We start from the raw sequence: 23,976 nt of genomic DNA, 5'->3' as shown, positions 1-23,976 counted from the left end.
TGCCCCTCCCTTCGCTCCTGCCCCGCCCTCCACACACCCTTGCCCCACCACTTTCTGCTGCCTGCGATGATGCGGATTCACGCTGCGAGCTCTTTCAAACACATGGCCCTCCTCAGCTCAGTGGCCACATGGCAGCCTGACGACTCCACACAAAGCTGTCAACAACCTGAAATCAGCCAAACAGCCTGAAATGAGCAAGACAAGGTCCTGAAATAACGAAGCAGGAAGCAAACCAGGTGGAGTCACAGAGATGCACGAAAGAACAGATCCAGCCACTCAGTGGTCCAACACAAAATGGGACCTCTTCAGAGTAGGTTAGGGCACTTCAGAGTAGGTTAGGGCACTTCAGAGAACTGAGAAGGTAACAGGACGTCTCTATTGTCAATAGTGAATAGAATCTTCTATCCTTCTAGAATTCTCTCCCACCTTAAGGGCTTGTGGGCACCAAACATGCACGTCACAAAAGAAATTGTTGTGAATATAAAACAAACAACAAAAAAATTGTTCATTAGACTCTAGTGGTGAATCCTGTTCTGTCACAGGAGAGACGTAAGCTCAAAGCACGTCTGTTTCCAGTGTCAAGGAGCAAACCTTGGCGATCAGATCCATAATAGCTCCATACAGCCTGAATATGTTCCTGCTCTCTCAGCGGGCTCTGATGCGGACCACTCGGGTATCTGCGAGGAATGGAATATGCTGATTGGCTGCTCATGTTAACGTGTGTCCAGATCAAATCCTGCGAAGCTGGTGCAGGACGCAGGAGTCCAGGACCGGCAAACCCTCCTCAGAATTAGCGGCAGGTCCAGGTCACGCCAACACGCTGCAACCCTACAGAGGTAGATCAAAGAAAAAGATGCAACACAACGCAAAGGTGCAGCCACATAAAAACAGGAGCAGCTCAGAACATGTATCTTCAGAACACCCAAGGTTCATCTTCAGAACACCCAAGGAGAGGTTAGGCACCTGCATCCTGGTGGAATCATAACACTCACTCTTGCTCACAGGGACTCAAGCACAGGGACTTTCAGCCTGAACTGCAGCTTTGCAGCTATTTAGGGGGCAGCACAATTAGGGTGTGTGGTCTGCCACAGCCACACCCCTCACCATGTGAAGGAGCCTGTCTCACCAGCTCACTGGTTCACATTTCTGTGTCTTTGTCTCTTTCCCTTCAGTTAACCACAGCCTATTCTGCCACGACTTCCTCCTTTTAAATCACATTTTCCTTAGTTTGTGAAGAACTGTGAAGACTGCACTCTCACAGGAAATCGTATACACATACCTACACGTGGACACATCCACCGTCAAAGAAGTTCTTGAAGAAATACAGAAGCCAAACATACATCACTGAACTGAACAATCACAGTGTGGTAAAATGTTGATGTCTGTAGTGTTTGCGGAGTGGAATAGCACTTGACTGGATTCTTTATAAAACAAACCCTATATTTTTATTTTGATTCTGTATATACATTGTTTGTGGATTTTTGTTTTATACGTGTACAACATGAACTCCACAAACAGTCCTCAGCCTGAATAACAAAGAGCATGTCAGAAACAGACTGATTTTGAAAGAAGGTCCTCTCTCTCCCCTTCCCTCCCTCCCCCTCTCTCCCTCCCCCTCTCCATCCCTCTCTCCCTACCTCTCTATCTGTCTACCTCCCTGCCACCCTCCCTCTCCCTCCCCCCTCCTCTCCCTCCCCATCCCTCTCTCCCTGTCTGTCTACCTCCCTGCCACCCCCCCCCTCTCTCTCTCTCTCTCCCACCTCCCTCTCCCTCCCTGCCTGCCTAACCTCTCTCAAGAGGAGGGGTTAAATCCTGAGCCCTGGAACACACTGAGGGAGGGCCAGTGGAGAACACTTCCTGCTTCATGCAGCACAGGGTGGAAGACGCTAAACTCAGACAGACACTCAGAAACATTTTCCATTCATGCGCAGACACTCATATTTTCCATACGGGCAAAGACAGTTGTGAGTATTTTCATGCATTTGTCCACATGCAGTAGGCAATGCTGCATGAAGACTGGTAGTGTGATGGGTGGAGAGATTCCTGATCCAGACGGAGGAGGGAGATCCTCCCCCTCCTCCACACCTGCAGCTTCCTGAAGCACTGCGGTTTCAGGAAGGAGGAAGAGCGGCTACACTCGCAGGTGAAACTCCACCCACATCAGTGTGTTGGAGAGCAGAATGGACAGAGGTCTTTTACCTATAGCCAGTTTAAGGCAGTACTGCTCATGCCACTCCTGTAATCCAGAGTGTTAGTGTTGGTGTTAGTGCAAGTGTTAGCGTTAGTGCTAGTCCTAACTAACTCTTCCACTAAACCGGGAAGAACAGAAACAGCATTCATCCATCACTAAGCAGCTTTAGAGAAACAGGATCGGAGCCTGAGAACAGGTCAAATAAGAACAGGTTCTCACACATCCTGACCAGTGATTACAACTGGCTAGGCATAAGTACAGCTAATTACGTTAGCCAGTATTCTGATAAAAACAAAACATTATTGTGGTAAACACAAACATAAGGTTTATAACAAAAGCTTCATCAGATACTATCTGGGTTAAGGTTAACAACAGCACTGATATCTGTATTGATGAAACAGTACTGATGTCAGGTGCTAGGGACATTCTGACCTTCCTGGGTATAAAAAGCCATTTCTGATCAGAAGTGTATCAGAATTCACTTCACACATTTGTGTTATTTATTCTTTCATCACAGCAAGCATGAATATAAAATTCTAAAGATCACAAAGATATGGGAATAGAAAAACTAACCTCAAGCTCAGCTGTGTAGCTTGAGTTAAGGTTAGGTGTTAGAGTTAGGGTTAGAATTAACCCTGAAATATGTTGTAACTGTTTTTTTTTTTTTTTTTTTAAACATCCATTAGCACCAGTACAACAGGACTGACATGACCACCCATATTCGTGTTGCCACCTGTCCCGGTTTTCCCGGGACTGTCCCGGTTTTCACGTGCCTGTCCCGGTTTTTCTTCTTTTTTATATTCGGTCCCAGCAAAAAAACTAGGTTAGTTCAAACCACGATTCAGACTGTTTCTGCACACTTTAAATATGTTTTTCTCTCTCGCTGTGTTCATTTTAAACCCCTCCGGTAACGTTTTACGTTCGCCACCACCCCCCCCCCCACCCCCCCCCCCCCCCCACTGTCAAGACAAAGGCTTGAATATAAACTACTGAAATGAACTACCATCAACAAACTATTATTATAAGTTACTGTCAATGAACTACTGTCAAGTGGCTCAAAATCAACAGTTTTAGATGACAAAGAGTCCAGCTGCACCTGCAACTAACATAAATGTAATATAACGGTTCCTGCATTAATGCACAGATGTAGTCCACAAGGCTGTAGTCTATCCCTAACCCGAACCCTTTAGCTATTAGAAATGAAAATGTAGGCATTGTAGACTAAAACTATAAGCACATAGACTGAGGAGACTGCTTTGCTGCTTCTGCCATGATTTAACACAGGGGCTCAAATAGCAGTCACCACATTTGAACTAAATACACATTTGACATAACGCAGTTACTGTCGGGTTTTATGAACGTGTCAAGTTTTATTACAGCCGTGCGCTTTGAAACCCTCGTATTTAGTCCTGTGTAAGTCTTAGGGTACAAAGTCCTGAAATAACCGGATAAGAAGAAAAAAGACAAATTGTTTCCTTTATTTTTCTTTAAGGATTTTTTCTTGCAAAGTGGGGTCTAAAGTGAGGATTAAAGTGGTGATTAAAATAGGAATTTAAATGGGAATTAACGTGGGGTTGTGTATTTAGACTCCTTGTCTCTTCTCAGTGACGATTGGCCTTTGTACGGTTATTCCCCGTCACTACCCCGAGTTTTCTTAAATCCGTGTATGATTAGTTCATTTGATATTCAATTGATAATCAAAATTGGAAAATCAAAAAAACAATTCATTATTTTGTTTTTCGTTTTGAATATAAAAACAATAAAACAAACCAGGCTTGTATTTTTCTGTTTTTATTTGATGATCCGAACAAAAATTGCTAAATTAAAAAACGGATTCGGAGCCGAACTTGATTTTTTAACTTGACCCATTTGTGTGCCCTGGAAGTTACTGATTTGTTTATTCTTCGTGGGCTTCGTTTGACTGCGGTATTTTTTAAAGACAGTATCAGCAAAAGTGCCAAAATGTGCAAATTCTCATTTCTGGCAAACAAAACAAATACCTGCAACTTTGTTTACGCCAGGAATATACATATTTTAAGTTGTAGACAAAATTTTATTTAAAATGTACTATTGCGACCGCTACAACCTCTAAGGCACCGTCTACAAATTACATTAACACGGTTAACACGGATGCAAGTGGCGGTAGTAAAGGCCCCAGAGCACTGCGCACTTTTTTTCCAATAATTTAAACAGCTTTTCAATGTTCCATCATAAGAGCACCAAACAAGTTGTATTACACAAAGTGCATCCTTTTAATAACAATCTACAACTTTTATATGGGTATTTCTACCTTGCACCAATTTGTGGCGGTCAGTTTTTGTATAATTATGTCAATAGCTTTTAAACGGTCCATTAGAACAGCACCAAACAAGTTGTATTACATTAAGCCCGTGATGACTTGCAACCTACAACTCAGATATGGGTATTTCTACCTCTTACCTAATAGTGGTGGTGAGTTTTTATCTAATAGTTCAATAGCTTTTCATAATATTCAAATTTTATGAACAGCACCTGTAAATACCCATGTCTGAGATGTAGGTTGTTGTTTAGGATGCACTTTGTGTAATACAACTTCTTAGGTGGTCTTCTGATGGACCATTTAAAAGCTATTGAAATAATAAGACAACAACCAACTACCACAAATTGGTGCAAGGTACAAATACCTATGTAAGTTGTAGATTGTTGTTTAGGATGCTCTTAATATATAACTACTTGTTTTTCTTCCCCATGACTGTGTAGCATACAGAACTAGACTGAGAGGACCAGTTTTAGTTCATTAGCTATTTAATATTGTCTTCAATATTGAACCTTTTCACAATATTCAAATTTTCTGAAATATATCAGTCTACGAGAGTATAATATGAGTATAATATACAAGTTTCACCTTTTGAATGGAATTACTGAAATAAATAATATACCAATATCTGTGTAACGTTGTGGGAGTCAAGGTTGGACACAATCGCAATAAAGAGCTGACACCTACTTTAACGGAGCTAGTCTCCTCTAAGTGAACCGCGCGCATACGGAGAGTGCGCGACTTACGAGGCATACCGAGAACACACTTCACAGAAACACTCACTAAGGAATATAAAGGACCACAGCGATTATGAAAGGAAAACACGTTTATATAAGTATGAATGCTGAATTAATACAAGGCACAGAAAACACAGCAGAGACTAAAGTAAACGAGCACTACAAAACACAACGGACCACTATCATCACTAGATACCCATTTGCTGCAACGTGCACGAAATCTCTGCATGCGTCTTACCACCTTCAAATAAATATTTAATTAATCTATAATGTGGTTCCAATATGGTCATGTTGTCTATACCAATATAGACTATGTTCCAATGTCTAGGCTACAATCAGAGTAGAACAAATAACACTGCAGTGCACTCCCGCACAAACGAAGCCCACGAAGAATAAACATATCAGTAACTTCCGGGGCACACAAATGGGTCAAGTTAAAAAATCAAAATCAAGTTCGGCTCCGAATCCGTTTTTTAATTTAGCTATTTTTGTTCGGATCATCAAATAAAAACAGAAAAATACAAGCCTGGTTTGTTTTATTGTTTTTATATTCAAAACGAAAAACAAAATAATGAATAGTTTTTTTGATTTTCCGATTTTAATTTTCAGTTGAATATCAAATGAACGAATGATACACGGATTTTCTTAGCCTGCGTTCGCTTCTCTTCCTGTCACATCGATTCTGGGTTGTTTGGCCTTTCCTGCTTTCTTTCTTCCCCTTTTAGGGTTTTGTGTTCACTTGTATCAGTAGGTTCCTTTGTTCATTTGTTAAGTAATGTAAACCTGTGTGTCTATCTTGGTCTCCCTGCTCATTTTTTGTATTCTCCGTTATATGGTTTTGTGTTCGCTTGTCTCCAGTAGGTTTTCTCGTTAGGTCGTTAAGTGACGTATACCCATGTGTTTTAGGTTTCCCTGCTCTCTTCTTTTGTTTGTCTCTGGCTTTGTTCATGTCTAGCATACTTATTCCATCTTAAGGGTTTAGTTCATCGGATGTCATCTATGTTTTTCCCTAGTGCTATTCATGTGCATTCGTGTTCTGTTGGTGTTTACCAGTCTGTTCTCTGTTCCTGAAATATTAGCTGTGTTTTGTATATCTGTGTGATTGTTTTTGAATATGCCTTGTAGGTCTCGTCATTGTGTATCTAGTCTGACTGTTGGTTGTGTTTCTCTGCGTCAGAACCCCTTTAACTCATCCCCATGTATTTCGATTAAAGATCAGGTTCTCCGCATCGGTGCCCCCCCCCCCTGAATTGTGTGAATGCAAAACGTTACACTAAACTACAGGAATCAGTGTCATTACCTAGTATTTCAATTAGAAATTAAAATGTATACCAAGAAGTGCAGATAACCATAAACAGAAACATACAATTTAAGAATAAGGACAACAAGTGCTATCTGCAGTGTTCAGATTGGGCTTTGACTATGGACATCATGTAGGGAGGTCTAGTCCATTTTTGGCTTTGTAGGCAAGCATCAAGGTTTTATATCTGATGTGTGCCGCTACTGGAAGCCAGTGAACAGAGCACAGCAGTGAAGTCATGTGTGAGAACTTGGGGAGATTGAAGACCATAAACCTACACATGTAAATAAACATGTGTATATAAACCTGCATGTGATTGTCTTACATGGTCGGTCTTTATACGTCATGATGAATGTGTCGCTGTGTTTATCTTTATGTTTATTAAATCTTCCGTGTTGGACTTTATGTTTATGAAATGTTCTTTGTCTTTATTTGTATTAAATGTTGTGTGTAGTCACGCTCTCTGCATCCTCTCCCTTGCTCCCCGTCACACAGCTATTTCATGTTGGGTATGAATTAATGTCCATAATTAAACCCAATTTCTATGGGTTAACCATTACAATGGGATGACTAACAAATATCTTTGACACTTATATTACACAACTGTCATGAAATGTAACTAACAAAAGACAATAATAAAAATAATAATTAAAAGAATAATAATGTAAAAATAGTGAAAATTGCTGATGTAATCCATATAACATTGGGCCTGCTCCTCCACACATGGGTGGAGAACATATGAGAACAAACAGGATGTTGGAAATATATAATTTAGAATATAGAATGTTGCCTATGGAATATAATATTTAGAATACTGAATTTGGAAAATAGAATGTTGAATATAGAATATGAAACATAGAATATTGAATATGGAATACAGAATGTTGAATATGAAATGTGCTGCGACTTCTGAAAGTCAGCATGAGTTAATGTGACTAATGTCTTAACTAATGTTAATGTGTAAATGTCTTTACATAATGGTATTAACATTACACAAGGCGAGATAAGGCCTCCACACACACACACACACACACACACACACACACAAAAGCATGACCCAGAGCTCTGACATTCCAGACCAGTTCCAGACTAACATTCCAGAAGACTGGTACATAACAAGAACATACAGATGATAAATATGTATATGTTTGGTATGTAATCAGAACATGCATGCAGGCAGGTCTCAGCACAGGATATGAAGAAAATGTGACCAACCAGTGAGACCATTCACTGAAAAACAGTCACTAAATCATGATCTAACACATACAATAAACCACTGCTACTAATCACAATCCATATTTAACTGCCACTCTGACCCATGGACCCACAGCCACTAATCATACAGGAGAACGTCTCCAGTGCAGGTGCAGGTCTGAGATAGAGAGGACAGACCACTGCTGGCAGTGTAGCTCACGGTTCGCCAAGCAGAAGGTCAGGGGTCACGCACACATGCAACACAGGAAAAAATTTAATGACCATAAGAGGAAGGTTGATACTCACAGGTCCAACACACACACACACACACACACACACACACACACACACACACACACACACACAGGAAAACACACCCTAGGAACGAAAATATCACACAACAGACTCACACATACAGACACTCATGAGGTCAATGTCTCCAATGTCTAAAGTCCTGTACATTTCCACGCCCATACAAGCACAGGTTCACACTTCAATTCAACCGTTCATAGAGGCCTCAAGGAGCCCAAAAGTGCAGCCAAGCACAATAAACTCACACTGGCCTACACACACACACGACACACTCAACACCCTGTCTGTTCAGCACTCTGCCTCTTTCCTGGACCTCGCCAATAGAAACACACCCACCATAGGCATTCAACAGAGCACACGTGCAGCTGGTCAGATGGTCCGGCATCACGTGTCCTGTGGCGCACGCCTGCATGTCATGGCCTGGCTTTAGCTCTTGAGTAATGCTTAGCATGCGGTAATATAGGCGTACCTATGGGTGGTGCTACAGGTGTTACAGGTTAATGAAATTTAGTCATATAGAGTTAGCACAATCTTTCCCAAACTCTCATATCTAATCATATATCTACAAAGATACAAATATCACAAAGGTCATCAAAATCTGGGGCTGAAATAGCAAATACCTAATACCGAAATACCCAACAATACCTAAAACTGCAGGGGATGCCTAATTTTTCTGCCCAGTCCGATTTCTTACATTAACTTTCTCCTTACGATCCTAAAACAAGCCTCCCTCTACAGTCAACTGCATTTTACCCAAAGTGGGGGAAAATGTTGGTAATACTTCACCTGTAGACTGGAACAATCTCTGAACATATTTCACTGCCATGTCCCCACTCATGTACAGAATCACAGCCTAGTGGTGCTATTTAACGCAGACATAGCCATAACCAACTCAGATAAGGGTGCGTCATGACATGGAAGGAGTAGGAGGGGCTGAGGGCGTGGCTGTTCACCTGATTCTGTCCATTGGTCCCTTCTCACAGAGGTATGCTGTATTTGTGCTATGAGAGACCTTGAAAGACCAGAGAGCCAGAAACCTGTGCAGTGTATGAGGAGCATGCAGGGAGCAGCACGAATGTAGCACTGCAAGCACAGGGTTAGGGGCTAGGGCTATAACCCCAACACAAACACACTTCCCTTCCTGTAAGGGAGGGGTTAGGGGATAGGGCTATAACCCTAACACAAACACACTTCCCTTCTGTAAGGGAGGGGTTAGGGAATAGGGCTATAACCCTAACACAAACACACTTCCCTTCTGTAAGGGAGGGGTTAGGGGATAGGGCTATAACCCCAACACAAACACACTTCCCTTCTGTAAGGGTGGGGTTAGGGGCTAGGGCTATAACCAGAGATGCTCACAAGTCATTTTTTGCAAGTCCAAGTCAAGTCTCAAGTCTTTGACCTCAAGTCCAAGTCAAGTCTCAAGTCTTTGACCTCAAGTCCAAGTCAAGTCCCAAATATTTGAGTGACACTGTAGTCGCAAATCACTGTATAGTTGTAATGGTCTGTTATGACACTTCTGATGTATAATAGCTTAAACTGGTAAATAAAGAAATACAATTTTTAACAGTGCGTACGCACACACAAACGTTTGCCAGATAAATTTTGTATCCGTATTTTTCTCCAAAAAGTATTTTTCTTACAAAACATTTTTCTGGATACAATATTCTCTTCTTTCAGTAGAACATCTGCTATATTTTGTTTTAAAAGATAAAGGAGGGCTGTGAAAAAAAAAAAATCACATTTTTAACTATATATATATATGAAAGGTCTGCATATAAGGAAAATAGCAACCAAATTAGTCATTATAAAATAAAAATTAAAAACAGAATTCAAATTTTACAATAATAATGATTCTGACATAAAAAGCCCTGCAGAAACAACTATTTGTCTCCTAATGAACGGGATCAAACTCAATCTATTTGAATTTCAAGGTGTCTTTCAGTTTCCAATACAAGGAAAATGTTTATGCAACTAACGCATGACATTTTTAAAAGATCAGGATTGACAGGGTACTTGCACTTAGCCTGGCTTGGTGAGGGCGCATTATGAGACCTCCATGACTGAACACCCTCTCTACTGCCACCACTGGTGGCAAGTCAATACCAATATTGCAATATTGCTAATAACCTTTCAGGCAGTGACTAACCTTTCCGGGTGGGTTTTCAGGTGGCGAATAAAATTAGATGTGGTGGAACCAGCGTCCTGTATTTTTATGCCACACACACTCTGCAGTTTGCTGCTCTTCTATTCGCTACTTGTACTTGTTTTGTACCCAAAACTTATTATGAATGGTGGAACAGAAGCGAGCGTCCTCACCAGCGCCGCCATGATCGCGATGTTTTGCAGCGCGCACAGCGCCAGGTTCGCGTGTGCGAAGTCGCGCGCAACGGTCGCTTGCGAAATACTTGACGCGTCGCGACCGGACGAGGGTCGGCGCGCCGAAAATGTTACATCAGCGGGAAGTAAAAAGCATACAGACAGGCGGAGAAAAAGTTGTCAAATGAAACACAAAAGAACATTACAAATAAAAGATTGTTCACGAGTCTCAAATCACGAGTCCAAGTCGAGTCGCAAGTATTTTGAATGCAAGTCTAAAGCCTGGTTTATACTTTCGCGAGCGACCGTAGCGCGCGACTCCGCCCACCTCGCGCGACCCTGCGCGAGCGGTGTAGGCGTTTATACTTTCGCGAACGTCGCGAGCGTCGCTGCAGTGTTCTCCGAAACGATAGGTGGCAGTGGAGAATAAAAAACCCCTGCAAAACCGGTGAAAGAACATTTTTACCTGACCAGCGACCGTATATATACATCAGGCATCAAACGTAAATATGGCTTTGCATTGTTGTCCGAAACGATACGTTAACAAATACGAGCCTCTTGTAATTCCAGGGCGAAACATGAGAGAACGTGAAGATGTTAAGATTGGGCGTTTTGAAAATAAACAACCATAAACTAATGTGATAAAAAAGCGAATTATTTCGATTCATTTCGAGTATATGTATAAATATTTAACTTAATTAAGTTTAACGTGCTGGGAAATATTGGAATGGACCTTTAAAGTGACGTACAAGTGCATTAATTCCACCTTGTATAGGTGTATGAACCCGGCAAACATGACTTTGTCCATCGCGCTGAAGCGCGGCGCGCGCGCGAAGTTACAAAATTCGGGAGGTGCACGACCTCGCGCCGCGACAGCGCGCGAGGCCCTCGCGCACGGGCGGAGCCACCGCGATTACGTCATTTTCGCCGCGCGGACCCTCGCGCCGCTCGCGGCGCGTCGAGTATAAACCAGGCTTGACTTTGTCCATCGCGCTGAAGCGCGGCGCGCGCGCGAAGTTACAAAATTCGAGAGGTGCACGACCTCGCGCCGCGACAGCGCGCGAGGCCCTCGCGCACGGGCGGAGCCACAGCGATTACGTCATTTTCGCCGCGCGGACCCTCGCGCCGCTCGCGGCGCGTCGAGTATAAACTAGGCTTAAGTCGAGTCTGAAGTCACTGTATATGCGACTTAAGTGCGACTCGAGTCCGAGTCCCAAACTCCCCATCTCTGGCTATAACCCTAACACAAACACACTTCCCTTTGTAAGGGAGGGGCTAGGGGATAGGGCTATAACCCTAACACAAACACACTTCCCTTCTGTAAGGGAGGGATTAGGGGATAGGGCTATAACCCTAACACAAACACATCTCCCTTCTGTAAGGGTGGGGTTAGGGGCTAGGGCTATAACCCTAACACAAACACATCTCCCTTCTGTAAGGGTGGGGTTAGGGGTTAGGGCTATAACCCTAACACAAACACACTTCCCTTCTGTAAAGCCTGGTTTATACTCGACGCGCCGCGAGCGGCGCGAGGGTCCGCGCGGCGAAAATGACGTAATCGCTGTGGCTCCGCCCGTGCGCGAGGGCCTCGCGCGCTGTCGCGGCGCGAGGTCGTGCACCTCTCGAATTTTGTAACTTCGCGCGCGCGCCGCACTTCAGTGCGATGGACAAAGTCATGTTTGCCGGGTTCATACACCTATACAAGGTGGAATTAAAGCACTTGTACGTCACTTTAAAGGTCCATTTCAATATTTCCCAGCACGTTAAACTTAATTAAGTTAAATATTTATACATATACTCGAAATGAATCGAAATAATTCGCTTTTTTATCACATTATTTAATGGTTGTTTATTTTCAAAACGCCCAATCTTAACGTCTTCACGTTCTCTCATGTTTCGTCCTGGAATTACAAGAGGCTCGTATTTGTTAACGTAATTTCAACATTTTAATGTACTTTAGCCTAAATTCCAGCACTTTTCAAACCTGAAACACAAAGCAACATTAAAATGCGTCAGGTAAATGTTCATTCCCTTTTTTTTGAGGGGTGTTTCTTTATACTACCACATATAGTTTCGGACAACATTGCAAAGTCATATTTATGTTTGATGCCTGGTGTATATATACGGTCTCTGGTCAGGTAAAATGTTCTTTCACCGGTTTTGCAGGGGGTTTTTATTCTCCACTGCCACCTATCGTTTCGGAGAACACTGCAGCGACGCTCGCGACGTTCGCGAAAGTATAAACGCCTACACCGCTCGCGCAGGGTCGCGCGAGGTGGGCGGAGTCGCGCGCTACGGTCGCTCGCGAAAGTATAAACCAGGCTTAAGGGTGGGGTTAGGGGATAGGGCTATAACCCTAACACAAACACATCTCCCTTCTGTAAGGGTGGGGTTAGGGGATAGGGCTATAACCCTAACACAAACACATCTCCCTTCTGTAAGGGTGGGGTTAGGGGATAGGGCTATAACCCTAACACAAACACATCTCCCTTCTGTAAGGGTGGGGTTAGGGGATAGGCCTATAACCCTAACACAAACACACTTCCCTTCTGTAAGGGTGGGGTTAGGGGATAGGGCTATAACCCTAACACAAACACATCTCCCTTCTGTAAGGGTGGGGTTAGGCTTATGCCAGGAGTCAGACAGGTGCGTGGCTGCAGAACACAGAACGATGTGACAGCTTGAAGTCCAGCGGGTAATGACACTCACATTACTGTTGTGTGACCCTGGAGCAGGCAACAGCCGTCTTTATCTGCTTTTGTCTGGACCTAGTGAAACGCATAACACATATTATACACCTGTATTATACATTATACACCCGTATTATATATTATACACCTGTATTATATATTATACACATGTATTATACATTATACACCAACGTTACACAGGTAATCTTCAGACTTCACAACCATTTCTGGAGAATTAATGCAAAATGCATAAAATCTGATAACGCTCCATCACTCACTTATATGTTCAAAAGCATGAATGAAGAAACAGACTTTTACAGCTTTAGGCTGGCGATCCCAGAGCTTACAGAGCAACTCACGTGCCCAGGGAATTCAACCCCTGCCCTAACCCCTGCACCCTGTCTGCTTGAAGCACTCCAACAGGTCGCCGCCAGGTTCTTGTATACAACCATCCACATGGTGTCTCAGTCATGTTAACGAGACTGTCACCAGAATTACAAGCAATTAGAAATGCCTCATGACATATACTGCGAACGTAGCAATTCACACCCTTTCAAACATTTTACAAGCAGTAAAAGAATGAGGCTACACCAACTTCCAGTTGGACATAAAACCAAAAGGTTAACACTGTACTGCAGTTCAAACGCTCCGACCATTACTGTTTGGGTTAGGGATAACCTATTTATTTCACAATCAGTTAGGCTCTAGGGCCACAGAACTTTACAGAAAAGCTGTTTGGGTCTGGGAAGTGTGTCCATGAACTGACTCTAGCAGGGAAGTAACAACCACTGAACCCAGTGCAAAACCACCACAGAACTCAGTACAAAACCAAACAGACACCACTACAATGGGGGAATAGCTGTAACAGAACGGGGAGGGGGGGCGCAGGAGGAAATGGACATGCGCATACGAGGAAGCGAAAGGGTGGACAGATGTGCGGAGGAGCGCGCGAGCACACGCGCAGTGTGCAGCACCAAGGACTTGTGCGGGTTAGGGTTAGGGCTAAGGTTTAGAGTTGGGGTTATAGCTAAGGTTAGGGTTGGGTAAGGTTATGGTTGTAGTAAGGACTGGGGTTAGGGTTATGGATTGGGGTATGGTTAGAGTTAGAGTTGGGGTAAGGGTTGGGGTTAGGGACTACATTTATAACATTAAAGTTATTAACTTTTATTTTTAACTCGGTGCTGTTCGCCGGCAGGACGCCCGGTGCGCGCGGAGCTGCCGAAGCTCGCGCTGCGCTAGTCAGGTAGCTAAGCTAACGGACACGGCGCGAGAGGTAAAACGATACTCACGTCAAGCGTTACGTGATGGGATTTTAACGTTCCGGTTGGCTAACCTGTATTTGTTGCAGCTCTCTAACGGCACGGTCTGTAGTAACGGATCCCTGTCGGCTGGATGTCATGAAATAACACGAGTTACTTACCTGAGGCGAACTCCACCGCTACAGACCACACCTAGCCCGCGTAGCTACATACGACACCTAGCCCGTGTAACATACTACTGGCCCTTTAGCCTGTGGAGCTAACACCAGCCCGACGCTGACAGGATGTCTCGCTGGACTCGAAGTTCGCTCGACAAACCTCACAACCACCTGCACAATGAATGAACGCTCTTGCGATCAAAGGCCTGCATACATGAAAGGTGTCACGTCTGTCTTTAACAAAAACCGACACACGGTGAAGGAGGTTTTAAACTACGTGAAAGTCCAGCTCGGTGTGTGTTTGGCTACGTTATGAAACCAAAGACGCGCCAGCTATCTGGAGAAGCGCCTGTTGCGCCGAGTTACGTGTACTTACATTTACTCACTTCAGATCCTCGAAATCCCAAATCGTGCCTTAAAATAAGTAAAACACCAGACATTGTGTGTTTCAAACCGGTTGCGCCTGAAGTTAAAAGTTAAGGGACTCCCAAATTCATATCCGTGTTTCTGGTCGCAGTAGGATCCCAGTCAGCTGGTCCTGGGAATGCTTCTCCATAACAACCGCGCTGCGCTGCGAGCGGGATCCACAAGAGGGCGACACCAGCAGCCATTAGACAATTTCAGGGTGTTTATTAGGGGGAAATTAATTGTCTTAATACAAAGGAAACAAGATATTTGCTAGACAACGGATTTCTAAATGGATAAACTAAAAGAACAGTTGAGTTGGTCGAAAATAGCAGCTATTAAACCATATTCCTAGGAAGTATGAAAAAGTTTACATGTAGGACCGTAAAGTACACTCAATTGTTGTGCCTGAGAGACGGTCTTGTAGAGGTCTACCTCTTCCTCTAGACAGGCATGCAGAATCTTATCTGCAAAGGGCTGGTGAGGCTGTTCTTTCCAGATAAGATTACCTACTCCTGCTCTAGATGAATGTTCTGGTTAACAAATTGTGGCAGGTAATCCTGAGAGGAACTGAAAATTATTAATACAGTAGTTGTATTCATATGTTCAGAATGAATGACCATGATTGTGTTTGTGTCAGGTGTGTTAACATTAGGCTACTTAATACTGTGATGTGTGATGCACTCGCACAGAAAACCATTTGGAGAATGTTAGCCAGGTGAACTAGTGTAGTATTGAGTGTATTTCTGTGGTTCCTGCTCTTGAGAGATGAGTGTGCTAGTGTAGTTACATGTCTTGAGTGTACGGTGTGGGTCAGGTAGTTACATTAATTCATTTTAACTGACTCATTGCAATACAGGTCATACATTTGTCTGCAATGGTGGTGTTCTTTGAGCAGATGTATACTCTCGGTGAGTGAAACAATAACAGTTTCCAGATTAAATACCAGTTAGTGTGAAGAATGTAGACATCGTTAAGGTCAATGGTAAAAGTCAATCTTAAATTTGTGTCAGATTCAAGTTCTCTTTTTGACAATTAATTCTAAAATGTGCTACAAAATGACATTTTTAAAGAGGTAAAGCTCAATTAATATCTAAGAGCTATATAATTACAGGCATGTTCCAAATAAAGAATATGTTATGGGAATAAATATAATATTGTAGAATTGTATGATACATGATTAATCTTCCATTAACTTAAAAGGGATATTTTGAATGCACTTAAATATAATATGTATTTTTCATAAATGTATTTATTCTTTATTGTGTTGTTTGTTTTTTTAATTATAGGTACAATACAAAAACCATAAACCAGCCCCACCAAGTAAACACATAAGTGCTCAATGATCACTCCTATATTGAGATGGTTCCCAGGACAATTCCTGACCTAACCCCAGGAGAACCATCACCCTTTAATCTGGAGATTACTCAGAAAGTCACACTGCTCTATCGCCATGGTGACATTGTGCAGAGAGCCACAGGAAGCAAAGTGTCCTGTCTGGTTTTGATTACAGAGATAGAGGCTATTTACCTGAGAACAAATATAGGATGCCTTTATAGGCTGATCTGAGGTTAACTGCAGTTTCTGTTCAAATTCACAAAGACTGGCAATTATGAGATATTTTACTACATTTCACCATTAACCACATAAAGTGTTGCTGTTATAGACCAAGGTGATATGACAGAGAAGTGACTACATCACACAGGGTATGCAGCTACTTTCCATCCCTACACAGCACGGACACACACTACAGACACACACACTACACTCAGCGCACACAGTAAAGACACACAACAGATACTATAGACACAGTGCACACTACAGACACACAGCACATGCACTCAGTACAAACACATTACAGACCAGACACAGCATGCACACAGTGCACACACTACAGACACACAGAACAGATGCAATTATAGACAGAGCACAGATACACAGCTTTTATTTGCTCTATCACATTCGTCACTTCATTGGCTTTAAAGTATTATTTTCATACTTAAAGTATCCTACTTTCATCTTTAATTTATAATCATGATTATTGAGTGTCCCGATGGCGAGAGTGTTCCTGTAAGTATCAGTGTCCCTTTGGTGAAAGTTTCCCTGTGTGAGTCCTTGTAGTGGAGATGTAGGTCACAGGGTTCAGACTACATGGAGGGCACAGACAGAGGGCTCAAATGAAGGGCACAGACAGAGGGCTCAGATGGAGGGCACAGACAGATGGCTCAGATGGAGGGCACAGACAGAGGGCTCAGATGGAGGGCACAGACAGATGGCTCAGATGGAGGGCACATACAGATGGCTCAGATGGAGGGCACAGACAGAGGGCTCAGATGGAGGGCACAGACAAAGGGCTCAGATGGAGGGCACAGACAGAGGGCTCAGATAGAGGGCTCAGATGGACAGCACGGACAGAGGGCTCAGATAGAGGGTACAGACGGCACAGCTAAACAGAATACCTCATATTGTATCTCAGCTGCAAAAACATTTGACCCTCTCAGAGGGAGATTGTTCAGATGGAGTAGGATAAGACCAGGTGACACTTGCGCATGTGTATGAGAGAGAATGTATCAATTTGTGTGCGTGTGTGTGATAGTATCAGTACATGTGTGTTTGAGAGTGTATCAGTGTGCGTATGTGAATATCAGTGTGCGTGCGTGTGTGTGAGTATCAGTGTGTGCGCGCATGTGTATGTGTGTTGGGGTGGGGGTAGGCAACCATTTGTTCTATTTCATTTGCATTACAGAAAAACCAACTGCATGACAATATGATGATGTAATTAATTATTCATGTTTTCATCTACAGTATGGATTGCCAGTATTTTAACATTTTTTCAGGTAAACACTCTGTTTTGTAAATTACAATTTTGGTGCATGTTATGTTAACATGACATTGTCAGATCACTGATATTACTGCTTCTACACATGTTCTGAAGACATTTGAAGAAATTAACAGCTCGTAAGCACAGTGCAAAATATGTGTGCATGTGACATCCCAAGAACAGTTAATCAGTTCATGGATCCTTTAAGTAAAAACACGTCAACGCCTGAATATCTGTGACCAAATATGACCTCAGGCTTGTGACAACGCAACTTTCAGTCATCTTGTTTTATTATGAAATACACTTTCACTTATGAAACGTGTTTATTGGTTTCTAAATGTGTTGCAAAAGACGAATGAAAAGTAGTAGTCGTATACACAATTGACATTCAGGTGTGAATTATCTTAACATGTCCGTTTGTATAAGCATCAGCGTGAGCTGTTTGAACCAATCCGAGGTTTCAGGTGGCCTAATTAAGAGCCATACAGGTGGGGTGGTCACTACAGCGCCAATAACCTTTTTGGATCTATATACCCAACAAAACAGAAAAAAAACGCATAACCCTTCCATCGGCTCGAAGTGATATGAATTGCACCCAATCAACGCACAGTTTGAAGACGTTTGCAGGTATTTCAAAACATTAGTAGGTTCTGATGGCCAGTATCATGTTGTGTAATATGCGAAGAAAATGAAAGAAAGCGCAGCGCTCAAGAGTGGAGGTGTAAGACCTTCCTCTTCTAACTGTAATCCAAAGAATGGTCACTGCGTTAGTCTGTATCAAGTAGGCCAAGGCACGTTTCTACACCAACCAACACAGGTGTCTTCTTGCTGATGTATTAAATCTTATAAACATAGGAGAATAGTGCGTCTTCTTAGATGACAAATTAAACATCATTGCCACTAGTTCTAAAGGCGATTATTCCCCAATTCTAAAGCGCACAGGCAGTAAGTATAGTTTTCAATCGTCTATTGTCTCCACTCGTATGTTAAACAGCACCCCCGCGTCGCTGTGTCGTCCACACGCTGGAGAGAATTCCACTAATCCAACTTGTTTTCACTGTCTTGCTGAGAGGCAAGATCTCCGACATTAGCACTCTATTATCGAGGACAATGGCAGGAATCCCCGAAACCTTTTTCCTGACGTCGAGTGCCATCGTCCATGTTCCGGGATATGTGCCCTGCTGTGAATGAAAATGAGTGTACCACTACTCTTGAGAGTGCCTGTCTGAAGATGGTGTATTTAATGCCACTCCAGCCAAAATAATACAGCCGACACTGTAACAACGCTTCACGTTAGACGTTCAAGAAATACTAGGCATACAAAGGCCGAGTGTGATTCTGTGGTTGGACAGATGCGTATCCCATCCGTATAACTGGAGAAAGGCGACATTACTCCACGTATGTTTGATTTGTTATAAGTGGGCCTACGTGCTTACCTGAGTGATGTAACCTGCGATTTTCAAACCACAGGTGTTCAATTTGAATGTAACATTTGCATATGTTTATTATCCACTCCACCGTATGTATATTGCTTGTGACCTTTGTTTAGCGGCTGCGGCAAGTCCGAATAGGGGAGAAGGTCTGTTCTGGATAGTGAGCTTTCAGAACTGATCCCCGTCCTTTAAGATTTGTGGCAGCACGGTGATCGGGAGTCTCTGTGGCGTCTTGTGCTAGTGACACATTGGCGCATCTCTGTACTTATCTGTGGTCACTATAAGCAAACGTTCAACGCACAGACCTGGAAGGGGGTGGTGCCCCCGGCGGCTGTGTGGGTGTGGGTGGGGAGGGGGGTGTTACAATCTCACATCTACAATCTCATTGACACCTTCAAGAATAAAATATTATATAAAACACGTATAGCTGTGGATATGAAGGAGGTCTCGGGGAGAGGTGCACTTTAATCGAGATGAGCTCTAGAATGTGAGAAGTTGCAAATGTGACCGGCGTGTGGGATATTTCTAGCTTTACTGTCGCTCTCACACGGCCGGACGGACCCTCCCCCTCGGGTGATCAGTCAGTCCGCGCAGCGATAGCGGCCCATTCTCTCCTCGATTACGCAGCGGGAATTACATGAAGTTGTTAATTGTTTGCTCCTCAAATAGAGTCGACCTGGAGCCAGCGGTCTGCCACGGGTTAAGGACCGACTCCCCCTCCTCCTGCTGCGCTCCCTCGACGCCCTGCGCTCATCAACATGACAAAACTCCGAGGGGGTCCCGGGTTGTTGGCACCACCCGTGACTGCTTACTTGCCGTCCGTAGGAGTACAGTACGAGCATCACCTTGACTTCAGCTCAGCGCAGGTACTACCTCGCAATGCGCAACAGATGCAATATAAAAGTAACGTAGCGCGCAACTCGCCGGGCCAGCGCGGGTACTGCGCAAGAAACCCGCGGCCGGAGGGGGGATTCCGGTTCCAGGATCCTGCACACGACCATCTCGCCCGGGGAAGCGCGTCTATGGAGAACGTTCTGGCGCACGACCGCGGGTCGTCTTATCCGCCAGTGCCCCTGCTCACAGCGGATCCACAGAGCAAGCATTCGGAGCAGGAGGATTTGCCGAGGTTAACGAATAAAAATGGAAACGCTGGTGGTAGAAAGAAAAAGAACTATCAGCGCTACCCCAAACCACCGTACTCCTACCTCGCCATGATCGCCATGGTCATCCAGAACTCCCCGGAGAAGAAGCTCACTTTATCAGAGGTAAGACAACTTCACCAGTCACTTGTGAACTTTAATCGGAAATTGTGTATGTGTTTCCCCTGCAACTGAAACCTCGTATTTTGTCACGGGTGGCCAAAGTTTACCCCAGTTTCGTGGTTCCCCTGTTCTACGAGGACGTTGTAGCACAAAATAAATATTCTTTTGAAGGTGTGACGTCGCGAGAGCGCCTCTGGTTCGCACCTAAGCAAATGCGCCCGGTGACAATCATTCTTGTCCTCACACAGACTAATTGACCATGCTTAAGCAATATTTGAAAGCAGATAAAAATCTCTGACCGACATTAGTTAAGGTTAACACCCATGGGATAAGTGAAATTAGGATTTGTCCTTTGTGTGTTTAGTTTATTTGAAACAAGTTATTTGTGTAATGATCGAAATATCGCTCATGAATTGGTCACAATTGCCAATAACTTATTTGCAGCAGAGATGATGGTTTTAAAATCTCCACTGCATGTGATGACCTACATCAGTGGAAACTACTGAACACTAAAACCAGTTCTGGCAGTCTGTATCTGAACTGCAGTTCATGTTTTCTCAGATCCTCAAAGAGATCAGCACTCTCTTCCCGTTCTTCAAAGGCAACTATAAAGGGTGGAGAGATTCTGTCCGACACAACCTCTCCTCCTACGACTGCTTTGTTAAGGTGTGTATATCGGCGTATGCTCCTACCTAGCTGTCCATTCTGTGTTTAATGACCAGTGGCCCAGTCCTGCTGAACCAGTTCAGCTTCACTAGCGCAGACTAATACTGACCACAGTCTCTCTTTGGCTAGGTGCTGAAGGATCCTGGGAAACCACAGGGTAAAGGGAATTTCTGGGCACTGGAGGTCAGCAGGGTTCCTCTGGAGCTACTGAAGAGGCAGAACACAGCCGTGTCCCGTCAGGACGAGACCATATTCGCCCAGGACCTCTCACCCTACATCCTTCAAGGTCACTCACCTGCCCACAAGGCTGACCTGCCTCCCCCCAAACCCCCACTGCCCGCCCCCAAACCTCCACTGCCCAGTGCCCCCCCACCTCCAGAGGACCCATACCGTCCCAAACTGGACTCATCTTTTGCCATTGATTCACTCCTCCACAGTTTCAGGCCAGTCAGCACTGCAGGAGAGGGGCTTAGGGGAAAAGACAGCTGGGGGGTGGAGCCTCCTCACAACAGTCTTGTACTTTCTCGCCAGCCGTCCTCTAATCACAGTGCATCAGCCAGTTCTGCTAGCCCCGCCTCTTCCTCGTCAGATGAGGAGTGGAGAGGGTTGACCCGGCCCAGCAAACGGGGCAGCGACGGGGAGGCGGGCCCAGATGGACACGGCGAGTCCTGTCCGCCACCGAACAAGACTGTCAAACGTGGCTCCGCCCCTCCATGGGAGTTGCCAACCTCTTACGCAAAGTACACGCCTCCCAACGCTGTTGCTCCTCCTAGCCTGCGCTTCAGTGGTGGTCCGTTCATGCCACTCGGGGGTATTCCATTCTACAACTACAGTGGGCCTCATGTCGCACCCAGTCACTTTAGCAGCCATGGCTACTGGCCCCTCCTACCAAGCAGGCATGTGTCGATACAAGCTCCTCCTCTCCTTATGGACTTGGACAGAATGTTGCAGTCAGTTCCACCCAACAAGAGTGTGTTTGACGTCCTTGGAGCTGTGAATCACACTGTACCTTCAACACCAGATCAGTATGGCTTACAACACGCACCTTCCTTCAGCAAGTATTCCTAACCCAGGCTCTGTATCCCGGGACCGGTCACATGAAAGCATCACTTACATTTCACCTGGACACTGCACATCTTGACATTCCAGGTGTGAAGCCATAACTCCAGACTTGGAATGGTTCCAAATACATTCCTAAGGAATTCTACTCGATGAATACCTCAGTCTATCAAGGATGATGAACAGACACTTTGCGCTGGCCGTGTGGACTTGTGTGTTTTTCTCCTGAAGAAGCTTTTTGTTGACTACCTCAACGTTTGAATGTCTTTTTAACTTTGAGAATGTGTTTCTTAAGCTCAGGTTGTAAATGTGAATTGACGGGTCTAAGCAGGGTATGTGCTAGTGTTGGTGTCAGTGATGCAGTCTTTACACTGGACCGACTTATGTTTTATGATGTCAAATGTTTTATCAGGGTAAATGAATTTTGAATGATGAATTAGAACTTCCTACCTCATTGTCATCTTTTTTATAAAGATTTTATCAAATGTTTTACTGCCTGGATTGCAGAGGCAGGTGTTAACGCCCTGTGTGGCGATATGAGTTCAGGATGTTTTAGGACAGTGCTGCAGGTGAACTCCAGCAGGACAGGTGACACAGGAGTTGGACTCATGCTGTCTGGGGACCTTCATGCTGTGGCTCCACTGAGACTGGAGTGTCCCACTAGTGATCATAGTTTTGGGGGTTTCTGTTTTTCCTGTAAAGACCCTCTTCACACTCCCAACCCCTGGCCCCTCCCCTGACCCCATGCCCCTCCCTTTTAGAACTCTGTGCATCTGCATGTGCAGGCTGTGATTAGGAGGCGGGGGAGACGCAGTCATTAGTCTGTAATCTCCTGAGCTATTCAAAGCAATGTGCTGAAACTTCTCACAGTAGACCTATCAAACTTATCTCGCAGTAGACCATCTGCACAGATAGTTCTGAAAAACACTTCTTTCTGTCCCTCTTGATACCCTCAAGAGAAACCAGGACAATTCAGCTCATATTGCATAAAAAAATAGTGTCTACAGCATTTTTACAATGTCCTCCTATATGCAATATGTTTAAAATGTTTAAAACATTTTCAGGCTAGAACAATCTTTTCTGTTCACATAAATGTGACCTACCCGACTGTGAATGTCTAAATATTAAAGCCCCGATCACAATGTATGCCCCACATGTAATTGCAATATAATTTTTAAAGTGACTTAAATACCTCACTGTTAGAATTCAAATAACACTGACGTTTAAGAGATATGGCAGGCAACTGATCAGTACGTGCCATGAATAGATTGGACAATGACATGTCTAAAACATTTTGTGAAGTTTTTAAAGTTCTGATCTTAAATGAGATTGTGTTCAAGGTTTATCCTTCAGTAGCAGCTTGTGGTCTAAGGTTTGAGTTTTTCTTGCTCACCAGAAGCATCATCCCAAAAACAGGAGAGGATCTCTAAAACCTTGAGTAACTGTGTCCACTTTGATCTGTGAACTAACACATGCAGGATGAGCGTCCCCCCCAGCTATGACTGGACTGTCAACACACGTGTGTTGAAGGATGTTTACTGTGTTGCTGATCTTAATAAAACTTTTGCTTGCCATAATTACTATTTACTTGTTAATGACTGTCATGTTTTCTGACCAGTGTCTTTTAGGCATGTGTTGTGTTGTCTAACCCCAGATCTCCCAGCATGCACTGGGGTGGGGGTTGGGGCTCTGTCGGGTCTGGCTGTTATCACACTGTGGGCCACTCCAGGGTTCAGTGCATTCGGTTTATTTATTGCTGTAAGAGTGGATGGATGGACTACGTTATGTGTATGAGACTGGTTGGTGTGCATTTAAGGGTTAAACCCCAGAAGAGCTGCCTGCTTTTCTCTCTGACTGACCGACTCCCGGACTCG

The 23,976-nt window shown here is 44.0% G+C and overlaps 1 protein-coding gene and 1 long non-coding RNA gene across 2 annotated transcripts; one reads left to right on the top strand and one right to left on the bottom strand.

The window, feature by feature from the left end:
* Positions 1–33: 33 nt before the first annotated feature.
* LOC143510957 (uncharacterized) lies at positions 34–15,036 on the bottom strand. The gene is made up of 3 exons (XR_013130118.1): positions 14,833–15,036; positions 13,059–13,117; positions 34–828 (listed from the first exon to the last, which is right to left on the bottom strand). It is a non-coding gene; the product is annotated as an uncharacterized LOC143510957 (long non-coding RNA).
* Positions 15,037–18,168: 3,132 nt separating this feature from the next.
* On the top strand, positions 18,169–23,675 carry foxh1 (forkhead box H1). The gene is made up of 4 exons (XM_077000871.1): positions 18,169–18,309; positions 19,785–20,380; positions 20,939–21,043; positions 21,173–23,675. Exons 2-4 carry the CDS (start codon positions 19,874–19,876, stop codon positions 22,109–22,111), a joined length of 1,551 nt encoding a protein of 516 aa, XP_076856986.1. The 5' UTR covers positions 18,169–18,309; positions 19,785–19,873; the 3' UTR covers positions 22,112–23,675.
* Positions 23,676–23,976: the final 301 nt, after the last annotated feature.

This window comes from Brachyhypopomus gauderio, chromosome 3 (assembly GCF_052324685.1).
Source record: "Brachyhypopomus gauderio isolate BG-103 chromosome 3, BGAUD_0.2, whole genome shotgun sequence".
In the NCBI taxonomy this organism is placed as follows: Eukaryota; Metazoa; Chordata; class Actinopteri; order Gymnotiformes; family Hypopomidae; genus Brachyhypopomus; species Brachyhypopomus gauderio.
This window is presented reverse-complemented; position numbering and strand designations above follow the sequence as displayed.